This window comes from Octopus bimaculoides, chromosome 2, assembly GCF_001194135.2.
Source record: "Octopus bimaculoides isolate UCB-OBI-ISO-001 chromosome 2, ASM119413v2, whole genome shotgun sequence".
NCBI lineage: Eukaryota > Metazoa > Mollusca > Cephalopoda > Octopoda > Octopodidae > Octopus > Octopus bimaculoides.
This window is the reverse complement of record NC_068982.1, coordinates 133,741,507-133,759,260: the sequence shown is the minus strand read 5'-3', so window position 1 is coordinate 133,759,260 and position 17,754 is coordinate 133,741,507. Positions and strand designations below refer to the sequence as shown.

General features: G+C 33.4%; 1 protein-coding gene across 7 annotated transcripts in view; it reads right to left on the bottom strand.

The window, feature by feature from the left end:
- The window catches only part of LOC106880133 (uncharacterized), a 208,078-nt gene that overhangs the window by 89,174 nt on the left and 101,150 nt on the right, over positions 1 to 17,754 (bottom strand). For all 7 annotated transcript variants that reach the window (XM_052965614.1, XM_052965612.1, XM_014929956.2 and 4 more), the window contains 2 exons: positions 13,640 to 13,702; positions 5,329 to 5,391 (listed from right to left, as the gene is read on the bottom strand). In XM_052965614.1, coding sequence (XP_052821574.1) covers positions 5,329 to 5,391; positions 13,640 to 13,702 — 126 coding nt within the window. The remainder of the gene's footprint in view (positions 1 to 5,328; positions 5,392 to 13,639; positions 13,703 to 17,754) is intronic.

Below are 17,754 nucleotides of genomic sequence, written 5' to 3'. Positions count from 1 at the left end.
ACACACACACACACACACACACACACACACATATATCTTCTGACATACATAATTAATGTGGTGGAGTGGCAGAAACAGTAGACAGCTGAACCAATAATATTTAGTCATGATTCTTTAAGTACTGAGTTCAAACCCTGCCAAGGTTGACTTTGCCTTTCATCTTGTAATATTTATAGTCATTATATATACATCATTTGATAAAGAATGGTTGGGGAGGGGGTGAGGGAAGGAAAAATACAAACAAACCGATGAGACTAAATCTTTAAAGAGATTAAAGGTGATATTGATCATGGAGCCAGACAAAGTATAAAACAACAACAACAACAATATTGTCTAATTCTAAATAAATCATGAGGTTATTATTGAAATCGAGTGTGAACTACCATCTATTAAAAACACAATTAACTGTAAATTATCAAACACAAACTCACACAAAACAACCACATAAAAAACCCACAAAAGAAGACAAACACAAACACATCATCATCAAAAAGACATTTAAAAAAAAAAATTGTGAAAAATGACAAAAAAAAATTGTCCAAAGAATGGTGGAAGTAACGACTACTCTAGTTGGAAACACTGGCCATTTCTCAAGTAGCTGCCACATCAATTTAATTAGAGAGAGAGCGCGCACTAGATAGCTAAGATATTGAACAAATGAAGGCTAATCATGGACATTTTAATTTGTGTTTTGTGAGTTCTATAAGAAAAAAGAACAATCTTATATTTGTGGAAACCTGTTTAGGTGTATGAGGAGACAAAAGGTAATCAGGAAACTAGATTAATTAATCTTTATTGTGAATCACAGATACCCAGAAATCTGGTCCTCACCTATGGATTCTGTGGTGTAAAACAAGTCAAAGATTCTCTTGCATAGATGCACTCTATTCTGTGTGGTTAAGTGAACTGAGGCAATACAGAGTTGAGAGTCTTGCCCAAGACAGAGAGAAACATTCCACAGTGGATTTGAACTCAATGCTTTGCCCATTCAGACATTTCTTCACTCTAATAGGTTAGCAAACAGGTTGGCATTCATAAATTTCATGAATAAAAACACGATTTTTTACACAAGCATTATTCCATGCTTGTACGAGATAGATAAAAATTCAATGAGGCAAATTTTGTTCTTCATGTTGCCAACACTAACTTGTTTCCAAGCAAAGTAATATTTTCTCTGGTCTTTCGAAAATGAACAGTACAATGCCTGGATGTGAATTCATGAATGATTGCAGATGAATGAAACTACTTGTATGATGGTAACACTCATTTACAGTTAGTGTGTAATGTCAAGAACACACACACACACATCCAATGGTTTTTTTTTTTTTTTTAGTTTCCATCTATCAGATCCACTTACAAGGCTTTTGTTGGCCCAAGGTGCTGTACAGCATGACTACCCCAAAACCACATAGCTGTGAAGCAAATCTTCTTTATCACAAGCCATACCTGTTAAATAATGCATTTACAGTAACCATTCCGTGAATTCACTTTTCCAAATAAGATCCCCCTAAACTGTTTTTCCTCTCAGAGACAGTACATAAAAGATTACCTATAATAATATACTATTACAGTATGTATTGTTGGGAAACCACTGGAACTTTTAACTTCATGATTGATTCAAGAACAGTTGTTTTTATCGTTTAGACTCGTGGACCTCAAAAGTATTTTGATACAGAACCCTTATATGATTTACCAAAAATTGTAGAACTCCTGCCTAATATTTTACAAACAAACTCTGCAATCCTAATTCTAAAAAAGACTTTAAATGAATCAAAAATTATCTGAGAGTTACATACAATACCTTATTTGGAATATAAATACCATGCTATTTTCATAAAATATAATTTTTATCAAAGTTTATTAGAAGATAACTTATTTTGCAGAACCTCAAAATATTTTACAGAACCCACTTTGCAAAACACTGATTTAGACCCAAATCAACACCAAGTGACCTGTGATCAGAGTCATTCCAGCCATGACCATCCTATCATTTTGGGGGTATGTCTTGGATTACATTATCCAATGTGTCCTTTCCTTTCTCAAGGCAGCAAAGTGTGATGAGGGAGCTTTAACTGTTATTTCTAGCAGATCAAGCAACCATGTAGAGGTCATAGTGGCTTCTCTTGTACTTTCTCTAAACCCATGAAAGAGTTTAACACTATAAATTCCGAAAATTTACACAGAGCTCTCTTACTATTTGGTATTTATTGAACTGTACATTGTTATTATTCAAGTCATTAAGCATAGCCAGAGACAGAATGCAGTATTTAAAGATGAGACATGAAACATTACTCCTTAAATTGACAAACTGGCTCCACACTATTAAATTGGCCAGATGTAACTCATAACTATTCCTTTATACATCCAGCTATTCAAGAAGTTTTCACAGACTTTATGGCTAATATTCTGCACTCATCTCATTTCTTGTTTTTACATGTTACATTCATTTAAATTTTAATTTTGGTCACTTAATTTTGTACAATAAAATTTTTCTTTTTAATTCTAAATTTGAATACCCAAAGAACATCATTTTAAAAACCATGGATTATATAACATTTTTTTTAGAAAATTAATAATCATCTATTTTTTTCTTCTAATAAAGATTATGATAATTTAACAAATAAAAAAAGAAAAATGATGAAAATCTAAAAATAATCTATTCTAAATGTTGGTGTTGCTTCAATAATTTTTTGGCACATTTTCTTTTTTCTTTTTTTTCAGAATTAAAAGAAAAAAACTGCATTTCATTATTCACTCTATATTCTTACAATTAGAATTAAAGAATTTTCATAATATTTATGAAAATTAATCGAGCTATCTTGAAAAGTCTCCATTAATTGCATCAACTAATGTTGTCACTTATAATAATGTTAAATTCTCCTCAAATTGTTGCTGCAGTCTTCGTCAAGTCAGCATCTTCATTTATCGAAGATTAAATTATTTGAATTTCTGATAATTTAGAGAGAAGGGTGTATAACCTCTTGAATTTTTTTTCTTCATTATTTTTTTTTTAAAGGTCCTACAAGTTTCTTCATAAATTTTTATAAGACTAGCTAGCAGCCCTTGTTTTTGTCAATACTATTCTACCAAGAATCTGAAGAGTTCAATCCTCTACAATATAAACTTCTTCAATACACATGCTGATTCTTATTTATTTTTTGACAACTTTGAAAAGATACTTGAAAATGTTTCAAGCTAATTAAAAATGCAAAAACAAAAAATACAAAAATTAATTATATGAATGAAAATAAAAAGTGCCCATTAATGACAGAGAAATTGTTGTTGCTTAGCAGTCCAACCCATGCTAGCATGGAAAGCGGACGTTAAACAACGATGATGATGATGATAGCCTCAGGTCAGTTCTAGCCGAGCAGGCCTATGATTAAAACGTGCTCCTATATAGCTACTCTGTTCTCTCAATTATTGCTTATCTAAAAACAGCATTATCCAATATGTTGCTTTGTATTTAGGATTGTATAATCCAATTTGAGGGAAATTTGGCTGCTATTTCTAGCAGACTGTGCAACTGCACACAATCTCATCATTTGCTTAGGTATCCTAGTTGTAAATGGAGCTAGAATTCACACATTATATACACTACTGAAACTAAAATAATACTAAATTATAATTTTTTTCAACTTACCCTTATCATCAGAGAAGAAACAGGTTTTTCAATATTTACCCCTATACTAGATCAGAGTCTTATTTAATATCATGTTGTATTCAAAGTACTAGCTAGAATTCTAAGAACCTTTATTTCCAAACTGAGTAGTAACTATATTCTTGTCCACAAAACTACTAATACATTGATGGCTTTGTGAGTAGTATGCACACAACAGTCTTGAAGACAATTGAGGGTCACACCAATAATAATGTAGTTGTTAACAGCATCACCACTTTAGATCTACTTTCTATGCTGATATGAGTCGGATAGGTTATCAAAGTCATATTAAGTTCTTATTCAGAATTACTGCCCTCTTAGTTGAATCAGAAGACAATAGTTTGTAGGTTTCATTTTTGACATGGTTTCTATGGCTGGATGCTCTTTCTAACACCAAATACATTTAGAGAGTGTAGTAGGTGTATTTTATCATGGCACCATCAATGGAGACGCTGTCATGTCCTCAATGCAATTCAAGAATTCAACCATACTTTCTGTTCAAACACCACCCATTATACAAAGTGAACTGGGTACATTTTATTGGGATACCAACACTAGAGAGATTGCCTTATCTCTGAAAAGACTATGTAGTCCTCTCTACATAGCCACCATTCTTTTCCAGTCAAACATAATTAAGACTAGTGTGTGTGTGGGGGATCACCAAATGAAGGGAGAATATGAACATGAATGTGATGAGAGAAACAGTGAAGAGACTGTAGAGGTCATAACAAAGGATGACAGAGTGTAGATACAAAATTTTTTAAATGCTGTTAGTGAAGATGAAGTTAATAACCAATCAAAATTACAATCCTATTAGCAAAGAGCTCATCTCAGGCGTTTTTAGATATTTAAGATAATGTAGCTTCACAAAAGCATTTCTTATATCGCTCTAATCAGCTATTTCCTTAAGTCAAGCAAACAACAATGACAAAATTACAACTTGTACAACCGATTTTTAATCTATAATATATCTAAATACCACAATGAAAGCCAAAAATCCAGACCAGTAATAATTAATGATGAGTAACCAAAAAGCCATTGCACTGCTGAATACTTAATCTTCATACTGTATATATAGGATGTGTCAGCTTGGCGAGGACCATCATGGCACCATTGTTTTCTAAATACTACTCTGCCTGAGTTGAACTCTGTATTGTCAGCTAATAGAAAACTCATCAATTTACAATACTGCCGCAGTCTGATATGAGATTTGTTCCAAACCTATGGCATTTATTTATAGCTATGTGGAACTGGCCAGTATGAAGGTTTCTATGTATGTATGTTTACATGTGTATGTGTGTGTGAGTGGATATATGTATTTTATCCTGTTCTCATTTTCTCATTTTCCTATCCTTTTCTCTCTATCTTTCCGAAGAAGAGCTTAAACTCGAAACATCAAAGACATTTCTATTTCTCGAACATCAACCTCAATAACTACACTGTATATGCTTTGTTTTTAATCTCTCTTTGTTGTATATTTTGTACCTATAGACACACAAATCATGATATATAAAGTTACGAGTAAGTGGATATCTAAGACAAAACACATATGAAAAACATTGATGGAGTAATAATCATGAATTGCTTTTCTGTTTTAGATTATTTTTCTATTTAGTCTTTTTTTTTTTTACTATTTTACAACCATTCTTATAAAAGATATTACTTACCATAAGTTTTATGTTCTTCTTTTGGGTCTTTATCTTCTGAAATGTGATGCAGTGTAGGACTTTCTGGAAAAAGCAATTTTAAATTCCAAATTCAAACAGGACTAAAAGCTATAAATATTACAAAAGGATAATTACTTAACCTATTAACATTCACATTACTCTGTTCAATTTAATACTTATTTATTCACATTGTTTTTAATTAATCATGCATTATCTTGTAGCTTTGAGACTTTGATGATGTGACTATTTTCTGAATGAAATTCTAGGGTCGGAGTAAGAGGCTGGACCTGGCTGGTTTGAACATAAGACAGGTAGAATATTTGGGCTGTATATGGCCAGCTTAAATGCTAAAGGGTTAGATCACAAGTAAAAACCAAGCCAGCACAACTTCAATCAAGAACATCTCACTTTCTTCATTAAAATAAGAAGCACGTTTTTAAGTCTTCACATTCTTTGTCTGAATTTTGCTAGTTAAATAGGAAAAAATGGAGTATTATTGTTAATTAGATATTTCCATATCATAAGGTCTTCTTGCGCTGAGTTAACTAAAAAACAACACCACCACCAGCATCAACAATAAAAATATTGTATCAAAGTAATAGTTAATTCACTTCAAACCAAACTTCTGAAGTGTATTTATTTCATTTCAGTTCCAATATACTGACTGATCAATGCCAAATAAATGATTAAAGTGGAAACTGCTAGAAGATGAATGAATAAATAAATAAATAAATAAATAAGTAAAGGAACTTTGTTTACATTTAGAATGCATTTTCTTTTTCTATCTAACGGGGTTTAACCCTCTGAAATGTGAGTTATTATTTATGGCTGAATTGGCATTCAAGATAATATCACTTATAAAAGACATATTTACATATTTCTCAATGCTTCTATATTTACATTCTAAATGTAAGGAAGCAAGCAAACTTGCTTTCTCACTTGAAATATTAAAGTAATTTGGATGATTGAAAGTTGGAACACTACATTAGTAAAATGGTATCATGACTGTCTGGAGGTACAGTTGAGACATAGTTTGTGTCCTGCAGTTGGCTTTCTGATTTTTTTCCATCTTGGGGTGGTTTTTGACCCTCTGTCTTATGAGCCCTTAATTATATAGTCTGATTTGTGTCCATAAAACATCATTTATAGAAGACATATTCACATGAAGGAACCATTACAAAATATCTTGTTTAAAGAGAACACGATTATATAACCCTATACTCATTCATTCATGCTTATAAGTTTCATTCACATGAGGTCAAGAGTCAAAACAGTCATTTTGTCTACAGGAAAAAAAAAAATCACATGACAATTCTAGTCTAACCTCCCCCTTAATTTATTTATATTCCCCATGTTCCACTTGATATTCGCAATGCGATTAAGTTTCAATACTTGTGCATATATTGTAGATACTACAAGTGCTTATAACATCGTCAAGAGTTACCAATGTCTTCTTAACTGATGTGACTTGACAGGAACTGTTTCAGCTACAATTTCTATGATAATCAATGAAAGGAAACTCCTCCCCTCACAGTATTTTCAGTGATATTTTAACTTTCATCATTCTCATCATCATCACCACCTTTATCACCATCACCATCATCATCATCACCATCAACACCTAGCCATTACTGTCTTGAGTCACAGGACTCCTAAGGTCAGTTATATGGTTCCCTTGGTGCATAAGTGACTGAGATCACAATATTCCCCCTGAATGGGATGTCAGTCAGGTGCAGGGTTACTCAATTGCAGCTGAGTGAACTGAAGCAACTTGAAGTGTTTTGCTCAAGAATACAACACACCATCCAGTCCAGGAACTGAAACCATAACCCTGCAATCATGGGTGCCAACACACTAACCACTAGGCCATGTGCTTTCAAACATAATCTTATTTGGAGAAAAAGAAATTATTTTAACCAAATAGAAGGCTTGATTTTGGTGTCATCTTATTTGGGGTAAAATAAAATCAAACATTGCAAGTCAGGTTCTTTCCAGCTTTTGTTGTTCTCAGATTGAATCAAATATATCTAAGTTGACAAGGAGACCCTTAAGGAAAGATTTCCTTATAAGAAATATCTTGCTTCAATAGAATCATTTATCATTATTTGTATATCCACTTATCCATGCTGATATGGGTTGGACAGGGCTTTTTGAGGCAGAATGCCCTTCCTGAAACCACCCCTTTTAGTTATCTCTTATGACATACAAGGATATGTACCTGTTCTAAAAACTGGGATACAAACAGAATGGGATCAATAATATGTATCCTTATTTTAATTACAGTATTTCTTTATGTCAAGGACATTCTATGAATCCTGATAAAACAGAAAGCGAAGTCACAGTACATTTTTAACCAAAATATTTTGTTTGTGACCTAGTGATATAATGATACATTTATGTATTTGTTTTGATGTGAAACTGTGTGTTGAAATAGATATTGTTATATTTGGGGATGACTGTATTTGTTTACCAATTAAACACATGTACTATATAACTAGGTTTTCATTTCAGTTTTATTGTTATTATTATTCTTATTTTAGTGTCCTTTGTGTGAAATGTTTTGCCATAAATCCTGTGACCTCTTCAGCAACTTTCCATCCCACGCATCTCCTGTTCTATTTAGTTTGACAAAAGATTTCAGACAAAGGAGACTATAATAATAATAATAATAATGATAATAATAAAACTGAATTGTAAATCAAGTATACGGTGCATGTGGTTAATATGACCATTCCAAATATAATGGTATAAGGATAGTCTCCACTTATCTTATTTTGTTTTTTATAGTACAGACATGATAAATTTTGCATAGATAACCCTCTTCTGGGGGGTTAAAACTGTATTACTGGTATCCTTTAGGATGCCAGTAAATTTTCAAGATTTGTTTTAGGCAGAAAAACAACAACCATACTCAATGCTTGGTAATTTGGTACTCTGTTTCACAAATTTAATATCTTATGATAATAGAGCTACCATGAGGTTCAAACCTGCTTTTAAAATTTCTCCTGATAATCCTGTTATATCAGACCTAATACCAGCTTTAGATAATCATTATAGTTATTTTCCAAGTATTAATGAGTCTGCTGCACAGTTTACCCATTCAAGCTATTTAACCCTAGTGAGATTTTAGGTGTACAGTACTGGACATTCTACCCAAACTGAAGGTATAAAGTATTTACCAGTTACTGCTTATGTATTTCAAACTGAGCCCAGTAGTTATTTCTAATTTTATCAGTATCTTTTGCTGAACTGGAAGTTTGTGGGGGGAGGCATAAGCAAACTAACATTGGTCGTCAAGCAATGGTGGTAGTGAGTAAGACAAACACAAACAAATACATATATACATCCCCTGCCTCTCTCTCATATATATATATATATATATATATATATATATATGTATAGCCATGTTGGACCGTTGAACTCAGCTCATTTTTTCATTCTCTTTCCATTTTTTCCCTCTTAATCCTTCCTGTTGAAGAGTGTAGGCTCGAAATGTAAAAAAACTTTTCCATTTTTCCCAAGCATTAAACTAATACACCTGCTTGTTGTTCCTACACCTGTTTTCGCCTTTGGTTTTCTATAAATTTGAACTAATATATATATATATATATATATATATATATATCTCATCATCATCATCATCGTTTAACGTCCGATTTCCATGCTAGCATGGGTTGGACGATTTGACTGAGGACGGGTGAACCAGATGGTTACACCAGGCTCCAATCTGATTTGGCAGAGTTTCTACAGGTGGATGCCCTTCCTAACGCCAACCACTCCGAGAGTGTAGTGGGTGCTTTCATGTGCCACTGGCACGAAGGCCAGTCAGGCGGTATATATATATATCTCATTTAATAAATACAATATATGTTTTTATGTGCTACAGTTAGTTTCATGGAATGAAAGCATTTTAGACAGTATTTTTTAACATATCTGGTACCTTATTGCAATCTTCAGGCAATGGTCCCATGGAGCATCTGAAGATTGTGCTAAGGCACCAAGCATGTTAAAAAATACTGAGATGCTTTTATCACTAGTAGTAGCACATAAAAAACATATATGGTGTTTATTAAATGATAGTTATCTCTCACCAGATGGAGTACTTTGTTTTGCTGATTTTACCATCATGGTACAGTACACTATATCACTATATATATACATATATGTTTTATCTTTAACTTGTTTTAATCATTAAACTGTGACCATGCTGGGGCACCACCTTGAAGAATTTTAGTTGAATAAATTGCCCCTAGTTCTTAACTTTTTAAAAGCCTGGTACTTATCCTATTAGTCTCTTTTGCCAAACCACTAAGTTACAGGGATGTAAAACACCAACACCAGTTGCCAAGCGGTGTGGAAGGGACAAACATGGAGACAAAGACACAAATATATATGTTTGTGTGTGTGTGTGTGTGAGTGTGAGGCTTTGAGTAGTTTTCGTCTACCAAATCCATTAGTAGAAGACACTTGCCCAAGGTGCCACTCCGGAACTATGTGTTTCTTAACTAAATTTATCTCCATCTTCATATTAATACAAATTCATCCATTTACAAGTTTAAGCTGCTGCAATAACCTGTCCAACGGAAAATCCTGATCAATACGGGCATAGATATTATCAACTGGTTACTGTTAACAATCTCTGCAAATTAAAATGTAGGATCATGCCAAATTGGTTTTGAAACTCAGGACTAATTCTTAATTACAATTGTTTCATTAAGGCATGGCTATCACAATATTTTATTTCATTCCTCTTAAATATCTCAGGTCAAAGCCTATATGAGAAACAGGTGAAGTAATCATGTTTATTATAGCCACTCTAATTGTGTGATTTTGGAAATAATTTTGTGACATTGTCTCCTGTCAACAAATTGGGCAGTCACTTACAGCCTTTGAAAGCATATGGAATAAGTGATCACTTGAAAAGCAAATGAGGGCTATCCTCGAGAAGGGCAGCCTGCTATAAAACAATGCTTCAGTATATTTGTCCAACCCATGCAAACATCAAAAAAGCATGTAAAATGAACAAATGCAGCATACAGAATGTTGACAGACAACTGCACTGTTACCGTCATCACCATTTTAATGTCCACTTTTCCATGCTTGCATGGATCAGATGGAATTTGTTGAGGCAGATTTTCTATGACTGGATACTCTTCTTGTCATCAACTCTCACCTGTTTCCAAGCAATATAAATTTCCCTACAGTCACTGTTTCCACAGAAGACTGGAACAAGAAACCCCACTTACATAAAGGAGATTCTCTTTTATAACGACCCCATGATGTCAAGAAAAGGGACACACACACATTGTGGGCTTCTTTCAGTTCTGTCTGCAATATCCACTTGCAAAGTTTTTGCCTATAACAGAAGACACTTGCCCAAGGTGCCATGCAGTGAGACTGAACTCTAATCCACCTAATTACAAAGTGAACTTTGTAACCACACAATAGGCCATGTCTATACTTATTTTATCTTAATCCATTTAAGAGCTACAATGACACAGTGAAAGGATTACTCTACTAGCCATATGGCTAAATGTTTAAATTTACTGCAGCCATTGTAAGAAGAAGCATAAATAGTACAAGCTGCTTTGGTCTATCAGGTTGTGCCAATCCAACGTTTGTAATTGAGCAACTATCAGAAAGGTGGGCACTCAACTGTATAAAACACTACAACAATATTGAGCTAATGATTATTGTTACGATTATTGCTAATGATTATTGCTAAATCCATCCCAGCCATTTAGTAAATAAAAATGAATGCAAGACAATATAGGCAGAAAATATACTAAACACAATTCTTAAAAAAATAAAGAAATAAATCATTAAGCGTGAATATTCAGATAATTAAGTCTATATCCATTAACTGACCCTTCAGTATACTAATTTACTAATTTTATCATTCATACATGAACACAGACAAACAATAATCCACAAATGGGTGTGAAATGTGTGTTAATCTTGCTTTGTTCAGTGACAAATATTTTAGACAGTATTTTATTAAATAGTGCAAATCTCCATTCAGCAGTTAAAAGTACATCACACCAATGAATCAAGATTTCTTTCCAACTCACACAATCACAGAAACAATATGTCTATATCTGTATTTATGCATTTGTATGCATGTGTATATTATACCTATGCACATATGTGCAAGTGTAAATATGTTTATATATATATATATATATATATATATATATACACACACATACAAATTTACATACATATATGTAATTATGAAAATATAGATAAGACTGTATTAAAATAAATTAGACAAGATAAAATGATAGCCACATATGTGATGACACATCACTGTGTATGTGTGTGCGTGTCCATGTGTGTGTTTATAAGATAGAAATCTTTGTTTCACTCTCCATCATATCCATTCATTAATTACTAACAAATATCTGTGGACTGCACTTTATACCAGTTTTCAATGTACTACATAAATGTTTGAGAGACACTTTTATGTCTAGTGTTTAATGATGAAGATTTGAGTTCAGCACAGCAAAGTAGCATGTGTTAAAATGTCAATCAGCAAACTATATGGCTCTACTGCTTTATGGTACCTATCTTCTACTAGGTGGACTGAACTTATGAGAGTTAGGATTGTCAGACATAGCACTGGCAGCAAGACACTTATCACCAAATATATCTGTTCATTTGTTTTACATCCAGTTTTCAAAACTGACATAGATTAGGTACTTATTTGAGGCAGTATTTTGATCACCTTGAGAGAATTCTTCAGTGAGACAGTGCCAATCTTGTCTCTTTTAAGGAGGCAAAAAAAAACAAAAAAAAACTCAAGCATTACTCATGTCAAGGAAACATCACCACATCCCTTTAAATATGAACAACACTTAGCTACATTCTTCACTGTCACACCAAATGCTTGGCTTCACTATTACCAAAATCTCTCCAGGCAAAAACACATACTTAACATAGTTTGGACGGCAAATCAAAGACTCCCAAAGCATTTCTCTTCAAGACCCAGAAAATATTTCAACTCTCAACAATTGCTGCCACTCTACAAAATATGTGAAATCCACATTTGAGAGCTGCTCCCGCATATGGGACAGTACTGCTGCTATGCTCAAAGACATCTTGAATCCAGAGAAAAGTCACTCAAATGACTGACATTAAATCAATCAAACAGTTACGTTGTCTCTTCTATTACTATGAAAATGGCTTATGTTCCTTCCTCACAGCTGGCTAATCTTGTACCTTCTCTAGTCAGATACTCCCAACCAGTCTGTCTGTCTGCCTCTCTCTCTCTCTCTCTCTCATCATATTTGTTCTGTCCAACTGCCTAAGCCTTGTACTAACCAGTATTCTCAGTCCTTCCTTCCTAGAACATCGGCCCTCTGGAATCTTCTTCCAGTTCATGCTTCACTTACATATGCTAACTTAACAACAGTTTGAATGGAACTTTAACAGCATCAAGCAGATTAGTCTTAGGAGAAGTGGGGCTATAATGGTCATGAGCAATGCCTTTTCCTCCAGACTCAGCAAGAGAAAAAATGTTATGAATAAAAACTATGGCCATCGGTTTTTTTTTTTTTGGGGGGGGGGGTTCAGGCTTAGTGATTCAAGACTGCTGTTTTACCATGTCAAGTATCCAGATAAAGAGTCTGCCTAACTGGCTTGTAACCAGTGGAGGGTGAAATGGGGGGCAATGCAGTTGATGCTCAACTTAAACTTTTGTGAGTTGATATCTGTAGGAAAACCAAGACAGAAGTTCCAAAGCTGAAGTTTATTGAGTTGACAAGGTGCTCAATGAAGGGCTTCTAGACAGGTTAGACAACAGGTAATCAATAACAGAAAGCAAGATAATTTTTTGAAAAGTATCAAGTAATGTATAGACTTTTATAATTTTATGCTCATTTGCATACATATTTAGTAATTTACTGGAGAAAATATCTTTGAAAGCATTGAAATTACACTAAAGCTGTTTCTTCAATGGAATACATTTTCAAAGAAAGCTGTTACCAAAACATGATGATAAAAACACAAGTATGATGAGTATGGTAGATATGGTAGGGTATGGGTGTGTATAAACAAATATAGGTCTTTAAGTTGGTGAAAATGTGTAAAAAAAAGATTGAAAGCCATCTTGTTAAAACTGAAGACATAGACAAAAAAGTAAGAAGAAATCAAAATATTGATTTTTTTTTTTAGTTTATTTCATTCATTTTCTCTCTCTCCTTTAAAATATCCAGTAAATGATGATGATGATGATGATGATGATGAGGAGGAGGAGGAGGAGAGAAGGAGGAGCATAGTAAAAAGAGTGGTAATGAATAGATTTGCTTACCTAACATTTTTCGGTCATCTATTAATTCTCGCTGCTCGCAGCTACTGTGTCGAATTAGACTCTCTGCAAAAATAAAAAATAAAGAAACTTATAAAAATTATTCAAATGCACAAAATTAATTGATGCTTAGTAAAATAGTCTAGTAGTAAATACACATTTACAAATAAAGCATCTTATGCTGGTCCTGAGATCAAACCAACAGAAATGTAGTGCAGAAGTAAATATTGATAAAAGGTTGAAAAATTATAAATTTTATTGACAACAATTCATTTTAGATACTCTTTCCTTATTTTGGTACAAAGCCAGCAATTCTGAGGGCTGGGGGAAGTAGATATTTTTCAACCCCAGTGTTCAACTGGTACTTATTTTCATTGACACTGCAGGATGAAAAGCATTTTGTCTGGCATCCTAGAGATTCTTCTACTTCACCACCTTAATTCATCTTAGATGTCAAGACATTTAATCAGACATTAAAAAATGCATTTTTTTTACTTGTTTTTTATAGACAATAAATTGGCAGAGTTGATGGAGTGCTGGATAAAATGTAAAATACTTCACTGTATTTGTTCCAACTCTCTGGTTCTGACTTGAAATCTTGCTGAGATCAACTTTGCTATTCAGCCTTTCAGGGTTGATAAAATGCACTAATTGTAACAATCTAAGCTAGTGGATTAAGGGACTTGATAAAGAGTTGAGTAAGAAGCATTGTGGTATCTGTTCTAGCCCTTTGTATCTTTGTAGTAATGCCTGCAATGACACTAGTGTCAAGCCACATCAGTGGAAGTTCAGGATCTTTCCCTTGGATAAATATCAGTGGCATGCATAACAGAAACTTGCATGCATAAGCAACTTCTAAGCTTCTTCAAGTTCTGCTAAGGCCAGCATGTAGATATCTGCCAATGCATGGTCAGCCTTGATCAACAGAGAACCTATAATTTTTTTATACACTAACAATATTATACACTATACAATAGTGTTGTCAAGTGGTGAACATCCTTAACAGTTTTGATGTTAGAATTCATTCATCAACTAGGAATAACTCAAATCATTCCAGCCTAACAAGTAACTGGTTCCAACAAAGTCTCCTTCCACCACCATCAAACTATATACTTTAGAGTTAGCTCCCATACTTATTGAACTCTTCAAGGCAACAGAATATACACAAAAGGTCACATTCTGTTAGAGTTGTAGTGTTGTTTTCTCTGACTTTAGAAGAACAACAAAATGATACAACACCCATTTACAATTCTCTAAATCTCTAATGTTTGAGTTTCTTATTAATTTGATTTTTATTTGATTCATGTTGCTTCAAATAAACAGATAACACAGAAACTTCAACACCAAAAACAGTCCAGCAAATAACCCTAAAGCAGAGGCTGTCTACCAGAGTTGAATCTTTTCATTATAGGATTTCTAATGAAATACTGTCTCTGTATTTCAATTAATTGTGAAAATAATCAAAACTTTGTAAGAATGTAGTATAACAACTGACTTTCTTATTGCTAAACTGATATTTCAAATAGACATTTTGCTTAAATAGTGCATCTCAATCAAGGCAACTTGGCCCAGAGTATTATTTCCCAAGTTCTATCCACAAGACAGATAGAATCAAAAACTCCAAGATAATTGAAGGGCTTTGAGTTCTGAGTTGTTCCATCTATGTGGCACCAATTTACTCTTAGTTCAACTTGGAAATTCATGGTCGCTAGTTTAAGTGTTAGGTTAAGAAATAGCAGCTGGCAGTCTGATAACCTATCAACTTAATCCTTTTGATAATAACCCTAAGACCACTCCAAGTTCTATGATACAAACTTCATGTTTAACCCTTTAGCATTCAAACTGGCCATATCTGGCCAAAATATTTAACCTGTTTTATATTAAAACTGAGCAGATCTGGCCTTTTAGCTCAGCCCTACCATGTCATTCTACAACTAAACAATCACATCACTGAAATCTCTAAACTACAAAATAATGCATGATTAATTCAAAACAATATAAATAAACAAGCATCACATTTGACAGAATAACCTGAACACTAAAGGGTTAAAATGATCTAAGTTAGAAAACTTACACTAAAATTTCATGTTAATTTGTATCTTAAGCATCATCTTAATAACAACAAAGTTATTTCACAAAGCTTTTCATTATTTTCAAAATTAATTGAAATAAAGACAGTGTACTTCAATAGAAATATGGTAAAGAAAGGGTTAGCAATCTAAAATAGTTAATGGAAGCCAAGTAGAGTAAGCAACTCCATTTCAATGAAACTGGACAAAAAAAAAAGCATAATATTTCTGTGCATTGAAAGAATCATACAGATTGAAAGGATAAATAATGTATAAACTTTTGAATGAAGTGTTTCAGAGCTGAGTATTCTTATCAATATCATCAGCTCCCCTTTCACATGAAAGTTGTACTTATTTTTTAGGCAAAGTGAATGAAGTAAATAATTATGAGCCTTTTATAAAGAATCAATATTTAGTGTTCAAAGATCTGTGTCTGAGAACTGAAAGCTCGTAGCATAGAACACAGATTCCTGCAATTCTTTCATACTTCAAACTATGCCACACCTAAATAATATTCTTTTATGCTTGGGCAACAGCCATCAAGGGGTCTAGTTGATTATAATGACCACAATACTTTATCTGATTTCTACTTCTATTTACTGTATAACTAAGTCCTCCTCAACATTAAGGGATGCAAACTCATACTGATCATAATCATCATCATCTGTCTTCTATGCTGGTATGGGTTGGATGATATGACAAGAGTTGGCAAGCCAGAGAACCAAAATAAGCTCTGTTGTCAGCTTTGGCATGGTTTCTATAGCTGGATGCTTTTCTTAATGCCAACCACTTTACAGAGTGCACTGGGTGCTTTTTTATGTAGCACCAACACCAGTGGGGTTGCCAAATGTATTTTTGGTTGACACACTATCAGCAATCCCTTGCCAATACATCCCCCCACCACACACAGCAAGCTTCTGTATAGTTTCCATGAACTAAATTTCAACATTTCAGTTATGAGACATTGTCAACAATGTAGTATAAAATACTTGCCTAAGCTACTGTATGATGGAGTATGTAGTTATGAAGTGAACTTTTTAACTACACTGATAAAACAATTATATGTGTATGGGTGGGTTACCATATGAACACAAAGCTAATTGAATCTCAATAGTAAAAATCCTTCACACATTACTACAAAGTTTAGAGATCTTAAATTGTATTGAGAAAAAAAAAATAAGACAAAAAAAACTGATAATTTATTTCCATAAAAACTTCAATTTCTACATTATTTATGACCGGAAAGAGCACCATTTAAATTCTAATAGATTTCTTCCATCCCCTTCATCATCACCTACTCTCCACAATTTGAATATTTACATGCCTCTATTAATTACTGTTTGTAACATGACTAAGCTGACCAACATAAACCAGTTTAAGAAAACTCATTGGCAATGTCGTAAATTGTCATATTTTAAATTTTTGTTCTAATTAAAATATAGCTGGAAAAATATGCTTTTCATGTAAAATTTAGTACATTTCTCAAGAAATTGTTCCATTTACCATTTTCTTTTTTATTTGTTTCAGTCATTTGACTGTGGCCATGCTGGAGCACTATTTTAATTGAACACACTGACCCCCAGGACTTATTCTTTGTAAGCCTGGTACTTATTGTATCGGTCTCTTTTGCCAAACTGCTAAGTTACGGGGACGTAAACACACCAACATCAGTTGTCAAGCGATGGTAGTGGGGAGAAACACGTATACACAGCCTGTCGTGTGTATATATATATATATATACACGACAGGCTTCTTTCAGTTTCTGTCTACCAAATCCACTCACAAAGCTTTGGTCAGCCCGAGGCTACAGTAGAAGACACTTGCCCAAGGTGCCACACAGTAGCACTGAACCCATGCACCTATGTAAACTGTTTTAACACATCTTCCACTTAACCCCCTGAATACAATTTTATAATTTTAAGGCTTTTATATCTCTAAATCTAACTTTATTTTGGAACAGGTAGGTAGGAAGAGAATTTTTCTGGTTTTTCAATTTTACTTTTGATAAATCAGCACAAACTAATAAATGATTGTATCTTTTATCATTTA